The sequence below is a fragment of the Pelodiscus sinensis genome, chromosome 17, assembly GCF_052426305.1.
Source record: "Pelodiscus sinensis isolate ZL-2025 chromosome 17, ASM5242630v1, whole genome shotgun sequence".
Classification (NCBI taxonomy): domain Eukaryota; kingdom Metazoa; phylum Chordata; order Testudines; family Trionychidae; genus Pelodiscus; species Pelodiscus sinensis.
The window spans coordinates 7,892,941-7,920,187 of record NC_143068.1 but is presented as its reverse complement, the minus strand read 5'-3'; the positions used below and the strand labels follow the sequence as shown (position 1 = coordinate 7,920,187).

Genomic DNA, 27,247 nt, shown 5'->3' with positions numbered 1-27,247 from the left:
CTTTTTGTTTGCTTATTTAGGAAACTGTAAATCCCAAATCACTTACTGCACAATTCCTACCTCATATGAGCAAACTCCTTTTTAATAGATTTGTGGAGTCAGCCCTAAACCACGTATGTTTTATAAACATTTATTGGCCAAGTGAAAAGCATACAAATTATCTTTCTGCACAAAATTCAGTGTCATTTCTCTGTCACTAATGCAATAACATTTGAAAACTATCCAATCATTTGCAAATTGGGATGATTTAGATGGGGTTGGTCCTGCTTTGGGCAGGGGGCTGAACTCGATGGCCTCCTGAGGACTCTTCCAGCCAAAGGATTCTATTATTCAAAGCACGGTTTGTGCATTAGTGCATGACTGATTTTGGTGGTAACTGGAAAACCGAAGATTTCTGAAGGCAGAGGACCACTGTGACATCAGAGGTAGCCCAGCCAGTTATTAATCCCTCCCTTCACTTCATTTAAATTTACATAGTCCTGTTTTTTGTTTCAGTATCTAATTAGGAAGAGAATTGGGAGATAGGCATTTCTTTGTTTCATTTATTTACAAATAATGTGGACTGTTCTGTGCTCATTTGAGATCCTATACTAATACATAATAAGAAAAAGAAATTAAATATTTCATACCATGATGTCCTCTCACAATAGAGTCTACAAGGAAATTTAAATGAGCTTCAGGAGTCTTCCATTATCAATGGATCTTCTGGGATCCTGCCAGAGCTTGCGACAGACTTCACTGGGTCCTGGGAAAGGTATGGGGGAGATTGGCTCTGAGTCACCAGAAAGGGTGGGGCCTTGGGAAGAAGGGTTGGGGTGAGAGGGTTAGTCTCCTCCACCCAGCCCTCAGCACTGCCCAGACTGCACCATGCAGGGCAAGGCCCAGGGCACCAGCTGCTGCTGCTGCTGCTGCCACTGCGGTGCTAGAAGGGGCAGTGGCTCCAAGCTCCAGGAACTTTCAAATCAAGGAGCTGCCCCTTTGCCCCTTTCTCCCATCAGTGGTCCTAGTTCATGCAAGTCCTTTACAAGCATTCCCACATGCTCCTGCACTCTCTTGAATGTCTCGTCACTCACTGACAAATTGTCATTCTGGGGTTGATGGATAGCATACTGTACAGCATAAAAGACTTGCATTTCCTTGCAAGACTTATGCCTTCCTTATCTTGAGCCTCAAATATTTAAGCATATGGCATGTTTTAGAAATAGGTGAATCACTTCCAATAAACCAGAAGCTGACATGGACCTTCAGAATAAATTTGAACAAAAATATTTTAGGATTGGAAGGTTTTGATTTATTTATTTTTATTTAACTAACTGAAATATTCTGAGGCTTCCAGTTTCCTACTGCCTTTCTTCCTTCCAGACGGATCCAAAAGCAGTAGCACCAAAATGCTGAGAACTTGTTTACATGGTCTTTCCAGATTGTCTGGAAACTGGGAGAGAACTTGCTCTTCTATCTGAAAAAAAAATTATCTTAAAAACTTGCAAGGGGATTGGACAGTTTTAGGGTAAGATTCAGGAGAGCCTCCAAAGTCTGCTGCTTCTCTGAACTGTTCTAGTAATCCTCGATTTTGTGACTGTGGTAACTTGTGAATGTTAACACATTGTAATCTACAAAGTGCAGATATTACAGTTTATCTTGAATACCACCTACTGGTAGTTTCAATTCTTATCAGAACTGGAATTGTGTGAACTATTCCATCCAGATACCTTGTCTGGAAGTTAGGTGTGTGAGCTCAGAGAGTGACAAATAAAATCATTGTTCACAGTTAGCTGCAAACCTCAATGCTTTTGTCTTTCCTAGCCTTCTATGAATGTGAATATCATCTTCAACCACAGTAACTAGGATTAAAATTACCAACATTCTTAAGTCTCTTTTGCCACAGAGCATAAAAAGAAGGCTAAGGTGAAAAATCCCCAATGACATAGAATTCACAGTGAGATTCCATGTAGCAGGATGTGGCCTGACAATTCCTCTATTTCTCCTGCTTCCTGGTAAACTTCTGCGAACATGTTCTGATGTGCTCCTAGTAATATTACTTGGCTTGTAGGAATGAGGACTTTAAGTACGCTCTGTTGGTGTAATAGAGTACAAGCAATTAGCTCTGTGCTAATGTGTAGCTGGCATCAGGCAGGGAGGATTCATCCTAGAAAAGGCTGGTGCACCTGGTTCTATTGTCTTCCCATGTTCAGCCAGCTCCTGCCAAGTTGAGCAGCTCTTTCCTGTTTGGGGTCCATATGGCCTCCTTCACTATAGTATCTGAGTGCATCACCTTCTTTAACATAATTATTCTCACAACCAGTCTCTGAGGGAGGGAATTCCATTCCAATTTTACAGCTGGGAAACCGAGGCACAGAGATTAAGAACCAGATCAGGAAGTGAGGAGCCTAAATACTATTGAGGATGTGAGCCTCACTGGCTAGCTGTAAGTCAGTCAGACAACCTTAACTTGGTCTTTTAAGTCCCAGGTTAACATCCCCATATGGCTGCCATCTACCTATGGGCTTGTCTTCTTCAGCTGCACAAATGGGGCCACCAAAACTCCTGTGATGTGTCTGTTAGCACTAGGAGAAGGTGGCATAATTTTGTACTGAACCAGCTCATGCTGAGTGACTGATGTTTCTGTGATATGCTGTGGCATTGTTGGATATCAGTGCGCAGTCTCTGTTCTACACAAACTATTCATCTCAATAATTTTAGGCAGTCAAAATTACTTTTAGGCTCACAACATTCTATTGAGCAGCTGCAGTCTGCAGCAGTTTTGAGAACAGCTATTTCTCCCAATTGTTCCACTGTCTGGGGAATGTTGTGATAGTTCATGTCCAGAAATGTCAAGCATGGCTTAGAAGGGAGTGCAGGTTTTTAAGAGTTTGTGGCTGATGGAGAAGCTGTTAACAGCCCACATAGTCTTGAGGATTGTGTCTAGGCTGGACTAAGCCTTTGGGAGCAGCTGATCAGGCAGTGAAGCATGGAGATATTATTTCTCCTTAGGATGCCTGATACAGCAATTGACTGAGAAGGATCCAGATATCATTGTTTCCTGAGCATTCCCAGGAGCAAATGGCATTGTGCTGCCCATCCATCACCTCACAGGTGCAGTGGCAGGAGGACCAGAAAAGGGACAGGATGCATTCTTCCTATGTGATGAACAAAGGCACAAAGGAGTGCTTGGGCTGATGAGGAGGATCAAATATTCAAGAGAAAGTCTCATCTACAGATATGAAAATCATTCTATCCCTAATCAGAGGACTTCAGCATCCGGAACTGCCATGGGATGTAAAAGCCCATCAGCTGTTTTAGTAAAAGCCTTCTGACAATGAGCTGCAACTAAAAAAAATGGCTGACATATACAGTACCATATGGTGCAATAAAGCTGGATAATTTTATCACTGAAGATAACATTTGTAGTTACATGAGCTGAGATAAGGATAATCAAATCACATGCTTCTGGGCATAAACTGATCAGTTGAGGGGCTTGGAGAGATGTATTCTCTTTTCCCATCTATAGCATTGCACGTTAGGTGTTGTAGGTGCAGTATGGAGAGTTTCTTCCTTTCCCCAAAGCAATGTGGAACACTGGCAAAGGGTAGATGGTGAACTAAATGGGCCCACTCACAGTAATACTACTGGTATTGGCCTGAGTATTTCTAGTAGTAGAGTAAACCTGAGCCTTAGATGGAGTACAGGTGCCAGGACAAAAAATGTTGAATCTGAAAAATAGACCCTTTTAACTAAGGAAAAATGAACTTAGTTAAAATTCTCATTCATATACACCTAGAAGTGTGCATTAACTGACATACCTTCCTGCAGAGGAATTCTGCTTTAGTTCCTAGATAGCTAGGTCAGAATGCTCTGCTTGGGGACTGACATTTAAACATGTGATGGAATCCGTGTATAAAGGATTAGAAAGCATGCCTTACAAAGACAGACTCAAGGAGGTCAATCTATATAGTTTAACGAAGAGAAGACTGTGTGACTTTGTTTACAGTCTATATACAGTAAAACTCCAATAGTCCGGCATCCAACAGTCCAGCACCAAAATGGCAAGAGCCTAGTGAGTGAGCTTCGGCAAAAAATGAGTCACAAGGTAACAGCGGTAGCAGATGAACTGAGCAAAAAGGGTAAAAAAGGCTTAAAAAAACTAAAACATTACAGTATACTGTATACAGTATGTACAATAAAAAGGGTTAAGAACTCTTTATATAAAGTATATAATGTATACAGTATATATATAACCAGTTTATAGTTAGTCCGATAGTCCGGCATATTTGATAATCCGGCACTACCTAGGTCCCATAGGTTCCGGATTATCGGAAGTCTACTGTATATCTATATGGGGAAAAATAATGAATACTGGGCTCTTCAGCAGAGAAAGGCACATCATGGTGAAATGACTGGAAACTGAAGCAGACAAAATTCAGAGGGGAGACAGAACATATACAGTTTTAACAGTGAGGATAATTAATCATTGTTTCAGTGTACCCAGGAAAAGGGTATTCTGGGGCCCCCACTATAGAAAGGATGTGGACACATTGGAGAGGGTCCAGCGGAGGGCAACCAAAATGATTACGGGGCTGGAGTGCATGACCTATGAGGAGAGACTGAAGGATTTGGGTTTGTTTAGTCTGCAGAAGCGAAGAGTGAGGGGGGATTTGATAGCAGCCTTCAACTTCCTGAAGGGAGGTTCCAAAGAGGATGGAGAGAGGCTGTTCACAGTAGTGACAGATGGCAGAACAAGGAGCAATGATCTCAAGTTACAGTGGGAGAGGTCCAGGTTGGATATTAGGAAAAACTATTTCACTAGGAGGGTGGTGAAGCACTGGAATGAGTTACCTAGGGAGGGGGTGGACTCTCCATCCTTAGAGGTTTTTAAGTCTCAACTTGACAAAGCCCTGGTTAGGTTGATTTAGTTGGGATTGGCCCTGCCTTGGGCAGGGGGCTGGACTTGATTACCTCCTGAGGTCTCTTCCAGCTCTATGATTCTCTGATTCCAGGGTGGAGTTTTCTTCACTGATAATTTTTAAATCAAAATTGGATGTTTTCTAAAAGATCTGCTCTAGGAATTTTGCTGGGGAAGTTCTATGGCCTATGTTATATAGGTGAGCCTAGCTGATAACAATTGGTGCTTGTGACCTTGGAACCTATGAATATTTCCTCAGCTACCTGTTCCATTACATTGATATGAATACAAGTAAACTTATTTTCAAACTTCTCTCTGTGGTGACAGTGATTTAATTTGGGGGGCAGTAGGAAGCAAACCAGCTTCCTTCCTTAGGGGTTCTTTTGGTTAAGGTAATTTTGGCATACATCCCAGTTCAATTCATATAGTGCCTAGTTTACATATGGTGACCCAGAGGTTTCTCTCAGAATGCCTAAAATGTCATGGACTTACATTCTCTTAACCTAAAAAGGTATAACTACAAAAAGTCTGTTCAGCACATTGCTACACTGAGCACAATTCGCTCAGCGGTGACTAGAAACCTAGAGTCCAGTGGATGAACAGTGCTTGGAGTAAAACGTCAGATATGAAGAAGCAATCAAAGTTTTTGCTGACTTCCTCAGCTCTTGCTCAGTGTTTTATAAGGAGTGCAACCTGAACTGTTGGAAAATGACTCCATAGCATATGAAGCATGGGCAGGCATACCATTATTAGCTTAGGCTATGTCTACACTGCACTGTTCTTCCGGAAAAAGCTACACAAATTGTGAACCGCAATTTGAGAAGCTTTTTCCACTTCTTTTTTGGGAAGAGGTTTTTCAGACATTTAGCCTGCCTACTCTGGACCAAATGTCAGAAAAAAGCCCTTTTTGGGAACATCCATATAAAATGAGGTTTATATGGATGCTGAAAAAGTGATTCTGCTCTTCCAAAAAAAATTTCAGAAGAGCAGAAACATTCCCTGGACGTGGCAGAGAAAAACTCTGCATTGTAGACATAGCCTTACTCTAACTAGCATGGGTACTAATAGTAGTGGAGAGGTGGTGATATCGATTTGAGTGCCGACCAACCACTAAAGTATGTACCCAGGGTCCAAAGTTGGCTTGAATTAAACTACCTTGCTCATGTTGCTATGTCTTCACTATTATTGTTACCTGTCCTAGCTAACTTAAATGTAGTGTGGACATGCCTACCATGCTACAGTCTCACATTTATATTTGTACCCTAAGCTCCTGGGAAAAAAATATCCATTCAACAAAGTATGTACATGGTGGTACTGACTCAGACGATGGTAGCAATAGCACTTATGTGTGTTTTAAAGTGGTTTTAAATGAATACTTTATGCCATGGATTTTGAGTTTGAAAATTCGCTCTTCTGAGGTAATTTTCTGACCTTAGCTTAAGTGGATATACTTATGGAGTGGCACATTTCCACCCCTCCCACCCTTGCTTTTGCTAATATCACAGAACCACAAAGCTATGCAGGAGTAGATTGTTTTGTGGATCATCAAAAACAATCAAATTCCAGATGCAGAATATTATTAAAAATGTATGAACAATAATGAACCTAATATAACATTATGAGATACCTGAATAATATTTCTCTACTTAGATCAAATTTTATCTAGAAATAAGCAAGAGGCAATCAAAGAGCCTCACAGAACCAGTTTGCAAGAACCAGTATGCAAGAAAACCCTATTTAAAGTTTTGAATTCACCACTACAAGGGAAGCTAAATTCTAACACTTTGGTTACTGATACTGAATAATTTTCTGGATCAACTTACTTATTTTTAGCTTGCTATATGTTCCTATTTATCTGTCCCTGTATACAGTATTAATCTATTGCTATTTCTGCCACATAGCATTCATTGTCCAAGACTAACTAGTAGATGTGAATTATTTGGCATTCCATGTACAGAGTCATTGTGTTGCTCCAAAGGTGAACTTGTATTTCTGAATTATTGGTAGTCGGTTATTAACTCCACCTTCTTCGAGAGGAAGGAACTTATTAATGAAAATGATACATAAAAGATCAATGCAATATGTCTGACATCTATTAATGATTTCATCTCAGATTAAGAGACAGCTGGTATCTGTATTTATGAACATAGCTGCAAATATGCTGACAACTGTGTGGGAGTGAAAGACAGAAAATCAGCTAGTAGAAGAGTGGTGGGTGCAGGCAGCGGGTCAGAGGTCTTCTCCCTATTGATATTCACACTGTTGGCTTCCTATCAACTGTGTAATAGTTAAGATGTCAATCAGAGCTAAGCTTTCCTTTTAAATGGTGTGTGTATGCACAGTTTAGCCTTTGAGATGCACTGCAGAGTCTGAAGCCAATATTACATAGGGTTCAGGATTTTCTGAATTTATTTTTAAGTTTAAGAAAACTGGAAAAATAGCTGTAAGGAAAGCAAGTAGGAGTTACAGCAGATGCAGGGAAGTTAGTGCTGGGCTTATGTGTCCCCCCAAATTTGCACAGGTAATACGCTAAACACAAGTTCACACAGAATCAACTTACAATTTATAGAAGGGGTCCTGTGTCAAAAATTGTAGAATGCTTTGAACTTTTGTGGTGTGAGGAGAAATCTTCCTACAACCCTCACCAAAAAATGTAGTGATATAGTTAAAAAGAGACATTGGCTGCAACATAGTGCAGAAATGAAAAATACAAGCTGTGTATCTCTTTCAGTGCAAATAGGATGAAACAGAGGATTCCACATACTGAATCAGACAATGATTAGGGATCCAATATGCTGCCTGTGGAATACCAAGTGCATCAGTGGAAGATGAAAACCTCTCTTCAAACACCTGGTTCATATTGCATTGTAAAGGTGGGGCAGAATTCTTTCTTTTTTTGGTATCTGAAGTTTTGCCATGAGATCCAATTACCCTCTTACTAGGCAAAACCCTACCCTGGTATGTACCAGTGTGGGAGTGAAAGGAAAGGAACTAGGGATGTAAATGGAGAACCAGTTAACTGGTTACTCAGTAAGTATCACCTTTACCAGGTGATGCTTACCAGTAACCTGTTAACCAGCAACCAGTCTGGCGGAAGCAGCCTCCCTGTGGGCCCGACCCCACTGGTCTAGAACATCCCCCACCCACATTGGTGTGCCTCCGGCCTTGTCCGGCCCACACAGAGCAGCCCCCACCCGTGGTGCGCTGCAGATGAGGAGCTGCTCCTGCCCTTGCTTTGCCACAGCAATCTGGTTAACCAGTTAAACATATAGTTTAACTATTTGACATTCTACATGGAATTTTATATCCCTAGAAGGACTAGACAGGGAAGCCTTTCCCCTTCTTTCAGCCATTTAATGTAATCAGCAAGGTGTCTCTCTAATGCTAAAAATGATTAGGAAAAGGAACCATGCCCTGCATTGGCAGAACCACCAGTGCCAGTCCCCTCTGACAGTCAGTTTCCATGTTGTGATGGGGTGCCTGCACCACACTGGACTCTCAAACGTTAATAGAGCTCTAGGGAGGCTGTGCAGGAGGCAGCCAATGACAAAAGGATGTAAAGAAGCAGCCAATCATATAAGAAGAGCTGCAGCACAAAGCAGTTTCAGTCACTCCCTGATGCTTGAGGACAGAGTTAGAGTGGCTGCCTTCCAGGCTCAAGGCAGCAAGCAGCCTGGACAGAGCTGTGCTGCAAGCAGAGACCCAGGGAGCTAAAGGCAGCTCCTGATGAGCTGCTGTGATTTACAGGCTGAGGCCATGGCAAAAGGGGGGCTGGGATTGCAAAGCAGTGGCAATTTTCTATTACTGCCACTGTGAGAGAGTCCTTTGAAGCACCTGGATTGTTTCTGTTGCCTGAGCATGTGATCAGTGTGGGTGAGCGAGTTAGGAAGAGAAGAGTGTCATCACATCACTGGGACTTAGCTTCTCATAGAAAAGGAGGGAGTCAAGGGGGTTAAGCCAACAGGATCAGGAACATTGTAAGGACTTATTTTTAATCTTTTCCTTTCTGAACTACTTGAGCAGCTCTTGCCTGAGCCATTGCTGCTAGAAAAGTTAGACCATTGTAATATATTCTGGTATGACAGGGTCAGATTTAAAACTACTATTTTGGGGGTCGTATTCAAAAATAATTACATGTGAGCCATGTGATGCCAGCTATGAAGGGTGTAGCCAGAGCATTTGCGTGGCTTATTTAATTTCCTGTAAAGCAGTTGCATACCCTTATCTTTCTCAATGTTTTAGTCGGCATTGGTGGTAGGACTCTGCCCTGGGGCTTGGGAACATGACCTTTCAGCTAATGCTTTGGTGGTAAACACTGATAGATCATCAGCTAGTACAAACTGTGGCAGCTCCACTAATTGTAATGGAGCTATGCTGCTTTGCACTAGCTTTTAATCAGTATCTGTGCTCCATTAAAGTATAGTGGTTGTGGCTAGTGTGCAAACACATGACCTAAGTTACTTAGTTCCAAAGAGGGAAATGATGCAACCTACCAGGAAAGTGGCAGTCAGGTAAATTCAGTAATTTGAAGCCAATTTCTAAGGTGTTCAGGGATAGATTTTCAAATAGACACAGTCTGTGTGAGTTTGAAAGCTTATCGCTCTCTAAGGGTATGTTTACACTGCCAAGTTCATTCAAAATAACAGCCATTATTTCAAATTAACTTCAATAGCGTCTATACATGCAATCCGCTATTTTGAATTTAATTCAAAATAGCGGAGCGCTTAATTTGAATTTGGTAAACCTCATTCTATGAGGAGTAACACCAAATTCAAAATAGCTATTTCAAAATAAGTGCTGTGTAGACACTTAATTTGAAATAGGGGGCCTCCAGCCCTTCCCAGGGAATGCTGGTGGCCACTCTGGGCACAACCAGGAAAACTTACTCTCCTCTCCCCCAGACCTGGAGCCATTAAAGGGGTAGCTGTGCCAGCTCCAAGCCTGCCAGCCCAGAGCCAGCAGTGGCCCTAAAACATGAGCCAGCAAGCCACTGGCAGCAAGCCCTTCACCGCTCCCCAGGAGCAGTCTGCCAGCTCCCAGGAGCTTGACAGGGGCTGGAGAAGGCGGGTACCTTCCTGGTCCAGGGCGGAGACCATGGACTTTATTCAGGTTTGTGGGGGATGCCCCCCAATGTCCATGATCTCTGCACTAGATGGAGGAATGCGGCCATCTATGGCAGGATAGCTGCCAGCCTGGCCACCAAAGGCCACATGCGAACCCAGGAGCAGGTTTGCATGAAAATCAAGTTGGACCGGCAAGATCCCCAACCCTGAGCCCTGAGCTTCCCCTCTATCTTCTTCCTCTTGCTTCCCCCTTCCAGCTCCCTCCTCCCAGGTTCCTTCCTCCTCTCTCTCTTCCCCTCTCCCACCTCCTTTTCCTCATCTCCCCAGAAGTTCATCCCCCTCCCAGTTTTGTTCAATAAACCCAGTTTCTATTTCTGAACATACATGTCTTTTGTTTGACATCAGGAAGGGGGGCTAGGGAGGGGTAAGTGGAAGGATATGAGGAAGGAATGGGGCATGAGTCCCTGGTGGGGAGGACCAGGGTGGCTCTGAGGGCTCCTCAGGGTGGACGCTTTCCCACAGGGCCTCCTAGATCTTGATAGCATCCCAATGGACCCCGCAGATGGCAGCCTGCAGCAAGTACAGCTGGGCTGATGGCAATGACCCCATAGGCAGGGGCAGCTCTGGCTCCATGTGGCCAAGTGCTGTGGTGTCCCGAGTGCTGGCACTCAGGGCACTCCAAGACAGGACTGCTTTGCTACTTTGCCCTACATTGAGGTAGACAAGCAAGTGGGGAACCCTGAGAATTGTCTGTCCGGGCTGCAGGTAGGGTTCCTTTAAGCATGGAGCTCAGATAGTATGTGGGGCTGCTGCCCGAGGCTAAGTCCTAACCTGATGCCCTGCCGGCACTGGTTCCAGCCAGCCTTAACTTCAGTTCAGGGTCCACTCAGTGTGAACATGCTATTTTGAAATAGCAAAACGCTATTTCGAAATAGTTTTGGTGTATATTTCAAATTAAGTTAACTTGAATTAATGCTGTAGTGTAGACATACCCTAACAGAAATGTGTCCAATATAGCTATAACCTCACCTACCTTCTCCCCCAACACTGATAGGGTATGTCTACACTACAGAGTTTTGTTGGAAAAATGGCTGGGTTTTTTTACAAAATTTGCGGAGCGTTCCCACTGCCATCACGTTCTTTCAAAAGTAAATTGAGAGAACAGAGGGCTTTTCTGGTGTTGGCACTCCTCTTTCTATGAGGAAGAAGCCTTTCTGCAAAGGAGCTCTTTCTGAGAAAGGCTTGTGTGGACGAGGAAGAGGGTTTTATTCGAAAGAGGCCTCCAGGAAATAGTACAAGTACCCTGATGGCCACTCCATACAAAGAAATTAGGACTATAGTTCCTGTCTCCTGGCCCCTCTTAAAGCTGCAGGCACCCTGGACAAGCCTTGTGGAAGGAAGCCAGCTTCAGAGCAGCATCTCATCGTGCAGCTCTCCCTGCTATAGGCCTTGCCAGTCTTGGCCAAGCTTCACGCCCCCGTAACCTCCCTGGCTCTCGCAGGGAGCAGCCCCTGGGGTCCCAGAACACTCCCAGGGGGACCAAGAGGTGTGCATCCTCCTGGTCTGGACCAGCGATCCTATCCCACCTCAAATTGTGGGGCGAGGAGGAGACCTTGCAGGATCTCCGGGCCTAGTGCTGAAAAGCGGACATTTATAGCCTGATGGCCGAATCCCTGGCGGAGCGTGGACACCCAGCCCGGACATTGGAACAGTTCCGGAGTAAAGTCAAGGAGCTCTGCCAGGGATATGTCTGGGCCACAGAGAGCAGCTGGCGCTCAGGGGCAGGACTCCACTCCTGCCCCTGTTACCAGGAGCTGCACCAGATCCTGGGGGGTGAGGAAACATCTTCCCCACCTGTCCTTGTGGACTCTGGTCTGGAGACCCTATCATTGCCCGGCCAGAGGTCTCTGTGGAGGAGGAGCGGGAGGGCCAGGGCCAGCCGGAGGTGGAGGAGGAGGAGGAGGAGACAGGCACCATAACCCTGTCCTGGGAGCTGGTGCCAGTGAGCCAGAATGTCTTCTAGGCCTCCTCAGACACCTGGGAGGGATCTTCAGAGGAGTAGTCTCACTTTGTCACACACACAAGGTGGGGGGGGGAGGTGGGTGCACAGGGGGCGGAAGGTAAATGTCACTCGGGCTGCTCAGGCTGGATGTCGTGCTGCAGTCTGCGAGTCTGCGCACGTGCAACCATGTTCAGCTTTAGCATGCAGCACATGGATGCAGCAAGCAGTCCCTGAGCATGCCTGGGATCCTGCTGCCAGGCTCAGGGAGGCCACACACATCCTGCCACGGGGGGAGGGCCGACATGGCTGGAAGCAGGCTAGCCACCAGGGTGCAGGCACACAGACTGAGGAGTGCCGCACACAGCACACGGGCATGCCTGCATGTGTGAGGCAGCAGCCGCTCCTGTATACAGCGCTGCACACCACAGCTGTGTATAACAACCCCAGCGAGGCCAGGCTGCTCCTGGCTCCTCTGTTGCCCATGAGGAGATCTCACTGTGGCTGGATACTTCCCTTGCCTACTTGTCTGTGGGCTAGGTGTTGGGGTGAGAAGTGGGTATCACAGTCCCAGGGTACCTCAGGGCCTCGGTGAGGTATGGCCCACTGTGCAGGCCACACATGGCCTTGCTTCTGGGACATCCCCCTCCTCTGGCCCAAGGATTGTTGGTTGTTGCTTACAGAGGAGGGCACGCCCTCAGGGACAGTGTTTGCATGGATATGCATTGTGGATGCACACCCTGGCCTAATGGACCTGTCAGATGGCAGCGGTCCATGGCTGCTCGAATGCTCACCCCTCGTGGCCAGCATCTGCCCCCCACCCTGGGAGAAAGGCCTCCCCCTTCCTCTCCACAGTGTTGTGGAGGATACAACATGTCAACACTACCTCAGGGAAGTTGTGCTCCCCCACGGCCAGGAGGGTCAGGAGGCACCTGAAACGTGCTTTGCGGCAGTCAAAGGCACACTCTATCTGAATCCTGGTTCAGGTGGGCATTAAATTGATACTGGCTGGTTTCCTGGTGGCCGGTGTACTGCTTCATTAGCCATGGCATGAGGGTAGGCCACATCCCCCACAAAGCACAGCGGCATCTTCACGTCCCCAATGGCAAGTTCACAGCTGGGGAAAATGTGCCCACCTCCAGTTTGTGGTACAGGCTGAAGTTTCTGAAGACTTGGGCATCATGTGCCCTGCCTGATCACCCAACAAAAATGTCTGTAAAATGTCTCTGGTGGTCAACCAGGGACTGCAGCACCATCAAAAAGTAGCCCTTCCTATTATACTGGGCCGCTAGATGGTCCAGTGCACAGATACATCGATCATTCCCCTGCAGTTTGGGAACCCCAGGACAGCAAATCCAGCCATGGTCACATCCAGGTCTCCCAGGCAGATGACCCTCCGCAGCAGAATGGAGTTGATGGCCCTCACCACCTGCAGAAGGAGACAAACTCACAAAACAGAGAATGAGAGAGGGAGTGCCTGAGCCCTTGGGAGGTGCCCATCCTGCTTCCCTCTCCTGCCCCCCCAAACATGCCAGAAGCCACCCCTTATGAGGCTGCCCCCCCCAAGCATCAGAGCTGTGTGAGGGCAGGACAGCACAACCCCCCAGGACAGTGCTTCCCCTCCACTCCCACAGCCCCAAACCCCCTTTCCTGAGGGTTCCCCTTTAACAGGACTCCCTCCTCCCACTGGGCAGGGATTGCAGCCCCAGAGTGCCTTACTTCCATGAGGAGGGCCCCAATGGTGGACTTCCCCACGCCAAACTAGCTACCGATCAGCGGGGAACCGTCTGGTGTGGTGAGCTTCCAGAGGGCTATTGTGACCTGCTTCTCTAGGGGGATGGCGGGCTGCAAATGGGTGTCGTGTCTCCAGAGGGCGGGGTGAGCCAGGCACACAGCTCCAAAAAGGCCTTCCACATGCGGAAGTTTTGGAGCCACTGCTGTTCATTCCACCACTCCATGTCCATCAGTCCGAACTGGTCTCGAGCATCCTCTCCACAGTGGGTGCGGTTGCCAGTGTGTAGCACCCGCATCCAGGGAGAGGGTCCCCAGAATGAGCTCAGGGTTGAGCTTGCGCAGGACCAGGAAGGCAGCTGGAACAAAGTGCTGCAAAAACTTCAGCATGGGTGTGTGGGGCCATCGCATGCCATGGGGCAGCTCTAGCTCCATGGCACAAAGAACAAAGCCGAGGCATCCAAAAAAGAACAGGGTAACCACAGCAGGCACTGCGGGATCTTTGCTGTCTCTTGAAGATGTAGCAAGCACGCAGCAGAAGCAGAGAAACGGCTGTCCAGGGAGCCCCCTTTAAGCGCGTGTTTCTGCAAGGCTCCAGCACCAGCACTTGGAAGCAACTGGTGTCCTAAAGTCCTGCCTGAAGTGGTTCCAGGTGGCCTTTCAGGAATGTCCAAGCAGTCTGGACACTCTTTCAAAAAGCACATTGCTTTTTCAATGCACTTTTGTGTGTGGACACTTTTTCAGAAGACGCTTTTTCAGAAGATCTCTTCCAAAAAAAATGCTTCCGAAAGAAGCCTGCAGTGTAGATGTTGCCATAAAGACACCTAAACTAAGAGCCAGTTTTTCTAAAAGTGTCGAGCACACAGCAGCTCCCAGCTTGAACTCCTGAAATGGTGGCCTCCCTAAAAGAGCTAAGCGCTGCTGAAAACTGTTTCCGTAGTCATCTGTACATAATGGTTATTATTGACGTCCATCTTCTGAGAACACTATGCCAGCCATCCCCCAGGAGCGGGAGACAAGAGCATGACATGAACATGGGTGTCATAATGAGGAAGAAAAGGATTTGATAATATGAAAAGATTCCTTGAACAAATACATAAACCCCCTAACATGTTCTCTGGGATTTTCCTAGATGCTGGACTAACACTCTGAATCAGGTGAGGAGGCTGTTTCTGCTGCTGTCAGAATTCATAAATATAATGCATGGGCCTTAATTTATGCATGAAGACTTGGTTATTTAAAATCAGATCATTGCCTGGGCACATGTCAGTCAATTCTACTTTCTATTGTTACAGAACAGCTACATAAGGGCGGTGTGAAGAATTGGAGAAATCATGGGGAAAGCATCTAACCACCTGCAGGTAGAACTCAACCTGGGACTTCTGGAGCTTAGTGTAGGAAGCTCTGTAGCTTAATCTATAAAGTGAACCATACCCCATAGGTGTATGGGGGTTACAATTGCAACGGGCATGGGGGACAGGGGAGGAAGGAAATAGAGACACTTTGAGTGACTTTTTTGAAGTCCATAGACCAAGATGCTAAAGAAAAAGGGACTGAAAGGAAGAATGGGCTTCCCTTTAGGCATGGACATGGAACAGAGTTCAAATCTTCATTTTCCTCCAAACATTCTGTGTGACTTGGAACAAGCGCTCAAGGATTTCAATGTCACTGACAACATACTTAGTTAAAAACTTATAAGTATTAATAGATTTGGGCCTTAATCCTTCTCAGGTCCTCAGTGAAAAATTTTCTGAAAAATGGTGATAATACTTCCTTTGTTTATTGTCATGTTAGATTGTAAAATTGTTGGGACAGGAATGGTCTCTTACTGGCCATATCTACAGCACCTACTACAATTTACTAATCTGCTAGTTCTTTGAGAGGGTCAACAAACACGATCTAGTGGACATAGTGTACTTAGATTTCCAGCAAGCCTTTAAGAAGGACCCTCCCCAAAGGCTCTTATGTAAATTAAGTTGTCATGGGATAAAAGGGAAGGTCCTTTCATGGACTGATAACTGGTCAAAAGACAGGAAACAAAGGGTAGAAATAAATGGTCAGTTTTCCAATTGGAGAGGGCTGGGGAGTCCCCAGCTGAGCCCAGGATTCCCTGCCTCCCCTCTGAATTGTATGGAGGCGGCAGTTTCAAAGGGGAAGCCACCGCACAGCTGATCAGCTGTGTGGCTGCTACCCCTTTGAAACTGCCGCCTCCCCCCAATTCAAAGGAGTAGGGGAGCCCATAGCATGGAGCCTGGGGTCAATGGGGGACTGTGAGTAGGTACTCACGTACAGGTCAGAGTCAGAGGGACCTCCCGCTGGCCCCAGGCTGTATGTGGAGTTCCGCATTCCTCCTGTGAAATGTACAAGCGCCCTAATAGGGGCTCTTGAAATGTACAAGAGCCCCTATCACGCCTATCAGGCCTTTAAAAACAACTGCCTGACCAGGATGGGGTTACTGAAATGAGGTAAAAAATGTTATTTAATTGTAAAGACTAGATAAGGAAATACTGTTAGGTTTGTCAAAATGAAGGGTTATTTCTTTTTAAGTCTAAAGCACAATACCAATAAAATGTAACTATTTACAAATTCCAATGAGCATAACTGTTCTTAAATGATTAAACAATTGCCTTGCAGCATTATGTACCTAAACATGAAATTGACATCATGGCGTGTTTCCTTCAAAATGAGGAAAATGCAAATTGAGAAAATGGGAGTATTAAAATTTTCCTACTTAATCTAAAGCTGTATTAATGTGGGACAAATCTGCCTGATAATATTTGAGAGGGTCTCTGTAAAAACATTTTCTAAATGATGTGGAAGTTTAGAATCTATTCAGCTATAACTGGGCCTAGACATTCACTGTAACTATTTAAATGTCCATTACTTCATATAAGCGTTTTGCAACCTCAGAACAGAGGCATGACTGATAGAATCACAGTGCATTGTAAGCTGGTCTTTACTAAGGAAAATAGCTGTAACTATACGCAAACAGATTTCCGCACAACTTGAGAAAGCTTTGTCTTTCTTATGCACCAAGCACCATACACCTGATCTGAGTTCTGTCCTGAGCAGCTGATAGTGGCAGAATAATATATAGCAAATAATCACTACAAAGAGGAAAAGTTGAAGTTTGAGCTAGAGGGGACTGATTTTATCTCTTGTTGTTCAAAGAGGCATGGTAAAGGAGAGGAAAAAAAGTACTATCTAATTCTGCCCTTGAATCTGCCCCCTTCTGCTCCTAGTGCTCTTTGAAGTGGCTTCCCTTGGGGACTTACCCCATGTCCACCTGCTCATGTTCTCCCTTTGCTCAGGCAAGCTCACTATCCCTTTGAGTTCCAAGACAAGGGCAGTGTACCACTTTGCTGACCATGCAGAACTTCCTCTCCTTGAGCTACTTGTTGAGGGTCTGAAGGTCAATGATGAGTCTAACACATGCTTTGGTATTCAAAAGTATCAAGAATAAAACTCATTGTCATGATGAAAAATGAGGGCACCTTTTCTCTGGTTCCCAAAAAATGCAAAGTCTGCTGCTTTTGAGAGGATCCATTGCTCTGAAGAGGGACAGTGGGTGGAGGGGGATAATAACAAAGCACATCTTGTTTAACATTATTTTTGGTTGGACGTACTCCTGGAGGTTGCTTCATATGACAATATTTAATGAACATAAGAATAACAATACTGGGTCAGACCAAAGAGCCATCAAGTCTAACAGTTGCCAGTGCCAGATACCCAGAGGGAATGAACAGAATAAGTAACCATCAAGTGATCCATCTTTGTTGCCCATTCTGAGCTTCTGGAAAACAGAGGCTATGGACACCAATTAATCTTTAAATCACAGAGACTTCAGGACAATCCTGGGTGGGTTGGCAACCCTAACCCTGATTCCTGAGTCTTTTTAAACTCAGACTGTTTGTCTAAAAGTCCTTTTTTGGTCTGTTGCTCTCTAGACTGTCCAGTTTTAATTAGTATATGTGAGCCTCTCCAGATGCTGTTGGAGCTGTTACAATCTGGGTGAATTTGCTAACCACCCCCCCCCCCTTCTTAGTTCCGAAAGGAGCTGTGATCAGACTTCCACTCATGAAATTACATGGAAGAAGAAGAGCTCTGTGTAGCTCAAAAGCTTGTCCAACAGAAGTTGGTCTCATAAAAGATATTACCTCACCTTCCCCTTCCCCGCACCTCTTGTCTTTCCTATAGTCTCTGGCACACAGCAATACAATAAAGTCTCCCAAAGATACTGCAGGAAAATGCCATATCTGTCACAACATCATCTCTGGAATATTTGTGCAGTCACACCAATATGGAGTGTCAACCAGCTTGGAATTGGAACTTTCAGTGCCAAAAGTATGAACCTTGGCATGGTTGCTGAGACTAGGGGTGAATCCTTTGGCTTGAAGTGGTTTCCATTATATACAGGGCTGTTTGGTACAATGGCTCTCAGCATCTGCATTATACAAATTGTTCCAGCACCCTGTGCTTGGAGACAAAATATTATCTCCATTAGCTATTAGCAAGAATAGGCTCTCCGCCTAGCTGTTGTTTGCACCAACTAGTGGAGGGAGAGATGAGGCATTCTGCCACTGAGTTGCAATTGGAAATATTTTTCCTGTTCATTGTCCAGCTCTTGCTATAGTCAAGAACAAGATAAACTGCAGGATGGGTGGTTCATTTTCATAACAGCAAAGTCTATGCTCCTGCTGCCTGCCCGCCTTCTTCCATCATGCTTTGCAGCAGTGGAGGGCTCTCTACTTCACCCCCCTCTTACCCCTCCAGGGGCCTTCTTCAAGGGCGCAGGATGTTTCTCTTCCAATGAACAAGCTTCCAACAGGAGTCCTCGTGGAAGGGTATATCTAGACTACTAAAAAATTGCAGAAAAGCAGACCCGTTTTTTCGGCATCCCTGTAAAGCTTACTCTGCAGGCAGAAGGGATGTTCCAAAAGGTTTTTTCCCCAACATTTGACCCTGTGTAGACAGGCCAAATGTCAGAAAAGCCTCTTTTGGAAGAAAAGGGGGTCTTTTTCTGACTTTTCTTTGTAGTCTAGACACAGCCTAAGTGTCCAGAACCTTTTTTAAAACCCCAGGTCCAGTATGTGACTCAGCCACAGACACCCCCCTTCCTTACTACACCCTGCATCAGAAATGTGCGTCCAGCGCTTTACACGTTCACCAGTTTCCATGTGATTCTGTGCTCCCTGTGCTCCCAGGGGAGGATGCGGTGCAGTCCGCGGAGGCGATGGGACCCCCGTGCTGTTCATCTAGGTCCCTGGCTCGACCCTGCAATCCTCTCCGGGTGGCCGGCAAGTGATAGGGCTTGGGGAGGGGAGAGGCGATGGAGAGCTGTGTCACTATTGATGCAATTCTTCCCCCTACTGGTTGTCCGTGGAGTGGCACCGCCTCTTGGCTGCTTGCCTGCGAGCTTGAGTCCAGGGGCGCTCGTTTGCTCTGCCTGTCCGCGGTCAGAGGGGCATCAAGAGCCGCGTGGCTCTGAGGTCTCCGCCTGGACGGCAGGTTAGCAGGAGCCTGCTCCTCGTCTCCTCTCCCGCTAGGAAGGAGACTGGGCGGCAAGGTGCGTGCAGCAGGGCGGGGTGCGATTCGGGGCTTGGCGGCCAAGCCTGTCCCCAGTTAAGTGACTAAGGACGGAATTACTGTTTTCCGCCGAAAACGCCCGTGGGCCGTTCACACAAGCGGACCGAATCATGGGCCCCCGGAAACCTGCTGTTTTGCCCCCTTGGCTCGACCTAGCAGTGGTCCCTTCCTCGCTTGCCTTCCCGGCTGACCACAGGCCCAGCTCCGGCCAGATGCTGTGCACTGGCTCCCCCCACCCCCGGAAAGAGTGCAAGAGCAGGAAGCCTCGGTTGCTTGCAACATGTCCCCAAGTCCCTGCAAACAGGACCTGGCTGCGCAGCCAGAAGGATCAAACGGGGAGTGAGAAGGCAGCTTAATTCGGAGCAATTCTCCTCCCCTCCCCCCCGGTTCCTCCTGCTCTGGGTTTACTTTGCAAGTCCTAATCCCGAGGCAGAGCAGGAGCGGGATTCTCTGCCTTCGGTAGAGGGTGCTTAACCAGACCGATTTCCCTGCGAGCACCGCTCGAGCCGAGCAAGAGGCTGGAGCGCAGACGGGGTTAGCTTCGGCAGCCGAAGTCTGGGTGGTGACGGTGCGGGGCTGTCTGAGGAAGGAGAGGAAAAGGCAGGCGTTAGGACTCAGGGGAAATCTCTGTCTCTGCCTCTCTTCCCCCTCCCCCTGCCTCAATCAGTTTGTGCTACTCATCAGATCAGGGTAGCAGCTCCAGCTCGGAGATACAGCCCCAACTCTCTGATGTACCAATGCAGGGGCTATTGGCGGGGCACCCAGACAGACAGCTGCACCTCTACCGCGGGAAGGGCAGGAGGACTCCAATAGAGAATGAACAGGATTGCCACGATTGTCTTTCTGGTGCAGCTGTTGCAAAAAGCAGAGGGGCAGGTCTTCGCAGGTGAGTTCATCCATTCTCCACTTGCTCGCTAGCAAACCCTTCGCGACGGCGTCCAACTTCCCGGGGGCAGAGCGCGAGCCAGCAATAAGGGGGTGGCAATGGCAATACGCTGCAATGTATCTAGTTGGGGCAGGGTTGTACGTCCATTCTGCCCGGCGCTAAGTTTGCCTTTGTGCAGGGATTTGCCTGTTTTGCTCGTCGGTGTGGCGGGTTAAATACAAAAGCCAGAGGCGAGCCGGATGCAATGCATTGAATTATGTGAGATCTGCCCTACCCTTTCTCCTACCTTCTTCACCTCAAGCTTTTTCTGAAGGATCTTAGGCTGGAAAGAATAGATTTGTCCCCTCAAAGCCCAGGGCAAGGAAAAGAGCAATCCTATTAAATGTCCTTCCAAAAGATGTTTGTCTCGGCTCGGTTTGTTTGCTTCCCTCCACAGGAGATGTGCGGTTTATATACATGTATATTTTTTTTCTCCCGGGGAGGGTTGTGTTTCTTTAAAAGTTGTGGCTGTGTGAAATGAAAGCATCCCTTTCATTCTTGGAGTCAAGGCAGCCGAGTCCTTTTTATAGTAAACAGTTGTTGTGAATCAAAGGCAGGGGTGAGCCTGGGAATAAATGTGCCACCTCGCTGTAAATCACTACTGTACCTTTAAACCAAAGTTGAGCAATACTTATTAGAACTTCACTGGCAGCTTTTCCCCTCTGCCCTCCCAGGATGTGGATGACTTTCTCTGGATGGCTGAGATACTTTGACTTCTTTTCGCACTTGGTTATTTTAATCTTTAGGGAACCTGTCTTAGACCAGTGATAGAAATGTAGCCGTGTTAGTCTGGTGTAGCTGTCTTAGACCAGAGACTGTATGTCGCTTAAGAGCAGCCGTCTAGTTCTCTCTTATCCCCCCGGCCACTAGTTCCCTGGTTGTAGCTGGGATTCCTTCAGAGGACAGGTGTCCATTGAGCCAGTTTTCTGCCCCAGATGGATCAAAGGGAGGATGGGGGGGGGGGGGTTGATTCCTGCTTCCCCTCTTATCTCTTTGTCTGAGACGTGGAATCAGTTTTTTTGCTTCAATTAGCAAATCTTTAGAACAAACACAATCCAAAATCAAACACCCGCCACCGTTTCCTCCCTTTCCCAGCATCTTCTGCCTGAATGTTTAGGAGGAGTAAAACCAGCATCCCCGCTCCCGATTGCTGTTGTGGGCTGGCTGTGATACATTTCGCCCATTGAGGCTTAATTTTCATTCCCTGCTTTCAGCGGTGTTGCTCAGAACCTTGAGTCTGGGGCTCCGGACATGGGGCGGAATTCACAAGCTAAGAGACATCAAATGACTTTTACCCCGCGTCTATTAGATACGCACACTGGGCAGCTCAGCAAAAGGCTACCATGCAATCAGCTCCATGTGTTTAGCTGTAATGTTTCCACTGCGAACCCGTTTAAAAGAAAGTTAGCGTGAGGAGGGGGGAGTCTGTAAAAGAGCACCCATTCCACCCTGAGAAGTACAGGCTGCAGTCAGTCCAATGCTGTTTAATAATCAATTTATGGTTGGATTGCTAGGCAACAGCACATGTTATCGGATTTATTAACAAACCCATTGGGAATTACAATCTTGTTAAATAGCTCCCTTCCTGAGTAAAACTATACATGAAACTCATGGTGGTCTGTAAAAAAAAATGCCAGTTTGTAATGCCTGTTCTGAATGTGATTTCAGGATCTATAGGACTTGTTCCCTTTTGATGGATCACTTAGCTTGCACACTTAGAAAAACACCGATCTTTAAGTAAAATTGCGAACCTTTTCGTGCAAGGGAGACGTGAGTATGGGAGCGGATAAGTGATGGCATAAAAGGCGTAGAGTAAATGCAAGTGCAGTGAAAGCAAATGGCTAATCCTTTCCAACCCAGGGTGGGAATATTCCATTATCGCTGTTCGCTAAGAGGGAGAGCTGGTGTTTGAGCTGCCTGATTTTAATGTCAACTTTCACCTCTCACTTTAATGCCTGACTTCCTATTTAGCACGATAAAATGATCTTATTTGTACATATCAATGTGGCTGCTGAGCCACTTCTTTAATTGAGGTTATGTGGGAAGTGTTGCCACTATTTTAGATTACACTTGACAGCTGAGTTCTTAATGCCCTGTAACCAATTTGCACGGCTAATAGTCTGATGATAAACGCAAGTAGGCAGAATGTCCACGCACCCTGCACCTCTGTTGGATTTCAATTAAGTATCACGTTGTTTGAAAGATTCCCTCGGTTGTAGCCAATGCACTTGTTTTGTCTTCCATCAGATGGTGCTGTCTCCATAACTATTAAGATGCAAATACCTTTTGACTACTAGCGATTGAACTGTTTTTAATGCCTAATGTGTTTATTCAGCAGCCTTTTGTTAAACGTTCTGAAGTCATCGGGCAAGAAATTGGCTTCCCCCCCCACCCCCCCATGTGTGGTAACATATGTAGAAAGGGGGAAGCCAAGAGTTCAGTGTTGAAAACAAAACAACATCGAATCCCTTTCTACTTTTCCCACTTACTTTCCAGTGCTGTACAATAAAATTGGTATCAAATACTGGTGAAAATATAACAAATTGGCACTGGTTTCCTGCTTGCACTGCTTGTTTGATATCGGGGGACCTTTTTAATTCCTTTGGCTCTTCTTAACACAACTGTAGAGTTTGTGCTTTTTGTAACATTTTCCCTCCCTCCTCTTCTCTCACCAATTATTTTAGCTCCACACAATTTCCAGCATATTTTATTTATAACACTGTAGATCTGCTCTTAAGGCTTTAAAACTCCTTGCTGTAGGTTATAATTCAAATTAAGTTTATCTACTTTCCCCTAGAATACACAGCCATAAAATTCCAAGTACATCTAGCAACGGCTGATCCTCATTTCAAAAGATAAGGGACTTTCCTTCTGGGGAAATACTTCCCCTTATAATACATGTGTGTGCACAGCACCTCTTTTTTGACATGTGGACTTAGCCTTCCATGTGCTCTTTGTACTCATTTTACTGCTTGTGGAAATCCTACATCCATGAAATAACATTGAGGGGAACCTGAGACAATAGGTTGCACGGGGATTGCTCCCTTGGACACAAAGACCACATTAGCATGACATTATTGTTTCTCTGATTGTATCGCTGATGTCCTTCCCTTTACCTTGCTTCACTGTAGCGGAGCTCTTAAGCATTTGGGCATGGATGAAGTGGATGTTTGTGAAGATTGATGCCAGGTCATAAAACCAAAACAACATAGAGTATGTGGAGGAAGTACAAAGAGGAGAGGCTAGAGAGAGATTAGGGGCATTTACTAACAGATATTGTCATTAGTAAATTGGCAGGGAAAAATGGATTTTACAACATAAGCTACTCTATGTGGCAATTGTTAACAATGTAGCCATTTAACTCACTAATCACTTCCCACTCCCTCTGGGGAACTGTTAGCAGCTCAGTTCAACTTTATTTTCCTTCCTAGCTGGCTTGATTTTTTTCTTTAATAAATGAACAATTAATGTTAAAGAAAGCGCTGTTTCCACAGACACACTAAAAAGTCGGTGTATGGTAAAATGCAGCACATTCACAACCTCCAGCTCAACCCTTCCCCCCATTTTGTTTCCTTTGCAAATACTCATCCTCATCCACGCCCCACTCCAGCCTGTTTCTTTCATTTTAAATTGTGGAATCCTGCAGCGTATGGTCCCAAACCCTACAATTTACAGTCATGTTTTGGGAACAGCCTGGGAGCATTACTATAGAATACTGGAATGTCATCATCTTTATAAAGCATCACAATCTGCTAATCTGAAAACCACTGTAATGCCAGAAATGTAGATGTGAAGCTTTATGGAATTTACCATGGGGCTAGGACAAAGATTGTTTCTTATGGGAACGAATATTCATGTTGTGTATGAAACCTATTTACCAAAGAGAATAATGAACAGATTTTCTTGTCTACTTAGTCTTGAAGAATTAATCCCTAGATAGATTAATGCATCATCATAATTTTCCCTGAATTGTCTTTCAACACTTGTTATTTGTATTAGTTTTTTATTATATTTATTAGGAGTGCAATGAGCTGTTTTGACTGGTATGTTCTTTGCTTCTGTGCTTTTTTATTATCTCATTAATAAAGAGATACAAAAGAACAATTGGCAGGTGTTGCTTTTTGGCTGAATGGAACACACAAGATAGGGAAGAGTGTGGTCTTATTGCTTTGCATACTAATGTTTGAGTATTTAACCATGAGTCTAAGTAAACACTTTTCACTCTGTTTGAAGTCAGGGTTGGTATTTCTGAATATCAGGCAAGAGGTGTCTCAAATCAAGCACCCAACATTTGAGGTGATTTTGAGAGATTTGTCTGAAAAATAAGACTAATAGGGTACTTCAGAGAGAGGTGTTCTGAGGTCTGATCAATATTTACTATGTCTTTTGTGATCTGTGGATGAAGGGAAGTGAGGAGTATGTATGCTTATGAACAATGTTTGTACCATCTAAGCAAGGTGCTGTATCTCCACATAATTCTTTGGATGCAAGCTGCTCCAAAACTGCTGCCTCAGCTCTCTGTAATTGCATGTCAGTGTAGCTACAAATGAAGCCTTTCTTACTGAGAATCCAAAGAGGGTCAGATCCTCCTCTCATAGAAATTAGCACAGGACTGAGGGACAGGTCTGGATTGCCCAATGTGAGATTCCATGCATGCTTTTAATGCTTTAATGTTTTACTTTTGTGAGGAGCACAGCTTTTGTATTGAATATGTTTGGCATTAACTGGCCTTTGGTTGTAATTTCTGAGTGGATTATAGTGTATCCTGATTTTACTGTACGTTCTAGGAAGCTCAGATTATCTCTTTTAAACTAGAGGATCTTAACCACAGAATTTCTGTTCCCATTGAAGCATACTACACTTCGGCTGTGTCTAGACTGGCCAGCTTTTCGGAAAATCAGCAGCTTTTCCAGAAAAACTTGCCAGCTGTCTACACTGGCCGCTTGAATTTCTGCAAAAGCACTGACTTCTTACTGTAAGAAATCAGTGCTCTTTGCAGAAATACTATGCTGCTCCCATTCGGGCAAAAGTCTTTTTCCGAAAGACTTTTGCGCAAAAGGGCCAATGTAGACAGCAAAGATTTATTTTCCGCCAAAAAGCCCCGATTGCGAAAATGGCGATCGAGGCTTTTTTGCGGAAAAGTGCCTCTAGATTGGCCACGGATGCTTTTCTGCAAAAAGTGCTTTTGCGGAAAAGCGTCCTGCCAATCTAGACGCTCTTTTCCAAAAATGCTTTTAACGGAAAACTTTTCCGTTAAAAGCATTTCTGGAAAATCATGCCAGTTCTGTAACTTTGGCTAAACTTTTCCTGTGAGAGTTTCCAGCAGCACATGACCATCACTATATAGATCGGGGGTGGACAATAATTTTCACAAGTGGGCCACGTAATTAATTTTAGTAAATGGTCATGAGTTGGCTCCACCCCGGAATGAGTGGGGTTTGGGGAGGAAGGGGCAGGGCTGGGGACTAGCCTCATGGAGCTGGAGGCTTTGAATTAAAAACACAGCAATGTGCTCTCGGCTCCTAGCCCTCCACTACCCCATGTTGCCTGGTAGCTGCCCGGGGTTGATGTGGCTATTTAAAGGGCTCACGACTCTGGCCCCTGCCAGGGTAGCACCACAACCAGGAGCCATTTAAATAGGTTCCTGCTGCATGAGCCATCCCCTGGAAATTTGGTGACATAGGCAGCAGGATGTAAATAGAAAGTGGCCAGATGCATTCCATGAGCTGGATCAAAGTGTTAGGTGGGCTGGATCCGCCCTCCCCCTCCCCCCTCTCCCTCCCCCTCTCCCCCAGCCACATCTTGCCCAGCTCTGATGTAGACTCTGTTTGGGTAGAATTTCACCTGAATGCCACCTGCTCCTTTCAATAAGATGCTACTTTTCCATTTGTGCACCCTCAGCCTTCCAGGATATAAGCCCTGGATTATCATGACTAGCCTCCATTTTTTTAAATGCCATTTACCCTCGATCTCCTTGGTCACTCCCTTGAAATACTGTAGAGCCCATACTCTCACTGGGGAAGACTGATACAAGTAAGCAATGGGTCTGTGCCTATGAGTAAAGCCTTTGCAGTCTGTCCCTGTGTCTATTTGTCTGATGTAATTATGTGATAAACTATTGCTGCTGCTGTCCATTATTGCAAAATCTCAAGAATGTTTCTTCGTGGTAAAGAGACAATTCCTGTTTCTTAATCAGACCACATATCTTTTAATCAGCCCCATTTGTTTTTTAATGTCTGATCAGTGCATGTCATCTATCATATTGTCATTTTGAAATCTCAGACTGTGGACTGGCTCTTGGGGCATTTTAAAAGAGAGATTATGATGAATCAGTTAAGGTATTTAAAATCCTTTGAAGATCAAAGGCACAAAATAAGTGCTAAATGTTATTTATTATCTAGCATAGCACTGGGGAACCAGCAAAGTGGGGGCAGCATAGACCATATGCACCTGTGAGGAAAGTTTAGCAAGAAGAGAGGCAGAAAAACCCAATGAGAATGAGTCTATATAACACTCAATCTCCTCTGGGTTTCTGTTTCTCCTTTTTAATTAGTCCCTATAAATTAATTCAGAGCCAGCCACTTGATTCCTTGTTTCCTGCTGGGACTATGGGCTTGGGACTTCAAGTAGAATCCAAATGAATTCTGTCTCACAATTCAGAGTGGTGCAGTGTTTATAAAGTGACTGAGTGTCTGAACCAATGCATGGACCTTAAGGGGGTGGAGCCTGGATTTATCCTTTGGTATTTTGAGTTCCATCTTCCAGAAAGGCTGTGGGATTTGATGGCTGATGATGTGTGTGGTATGCACAGCTCATTGAGGCTGCTTGAACAGCTTACAGTTCCCAGCTGAATAAAGATGTTCACAGAAGTTACTTTGAACATTCTGTTTATGAAAAGTATCCCATGCTTTGCACTTTGCTGTCAAATGAAATTTCTTCAGATCTGACTTTGCAAAGGAAACAGTGTAGTTTGCCACATCTGCTTCTCATTCACAGCCTTGTCATGATCTTGGATTCATGCCAAGATGGGGATGATATGTAAC

General features: G+C 45.4%; 1 protein-coding gene across 3 annotated transcripts in view; it reads left to right on the top strand.

Moving 5' to 3' along the window:
* Nucleotides 1-19,532: 19,532 nt before the first annotated feature.
* PTPRT (protein tyrosine phosphatase receptor type T) overlaps nt 19,533-27,247 on the top strand; it is a 1,034,103-nt gene continuing 1,026,388 nt past the window's right edge. For 2 of the 3 annotated variants that reach the window (XM_075901351.2, XM_075901348.2), the window contains exon 1: nt 19,535-20,165. In XM_075901351.2, the coding sequence (XP_075757466.2) occupies nt 20,096-20,165 (70 nt within the window). In that variant the 5' untranslated portion in view covers nt 19,535-20,095. Of the gene's footprint in view, nt 20,166-27,247 lie in introns of all 3 variants that reach the window. The other variant, XM_075901347.2, reaches the window with a different exon arrangement.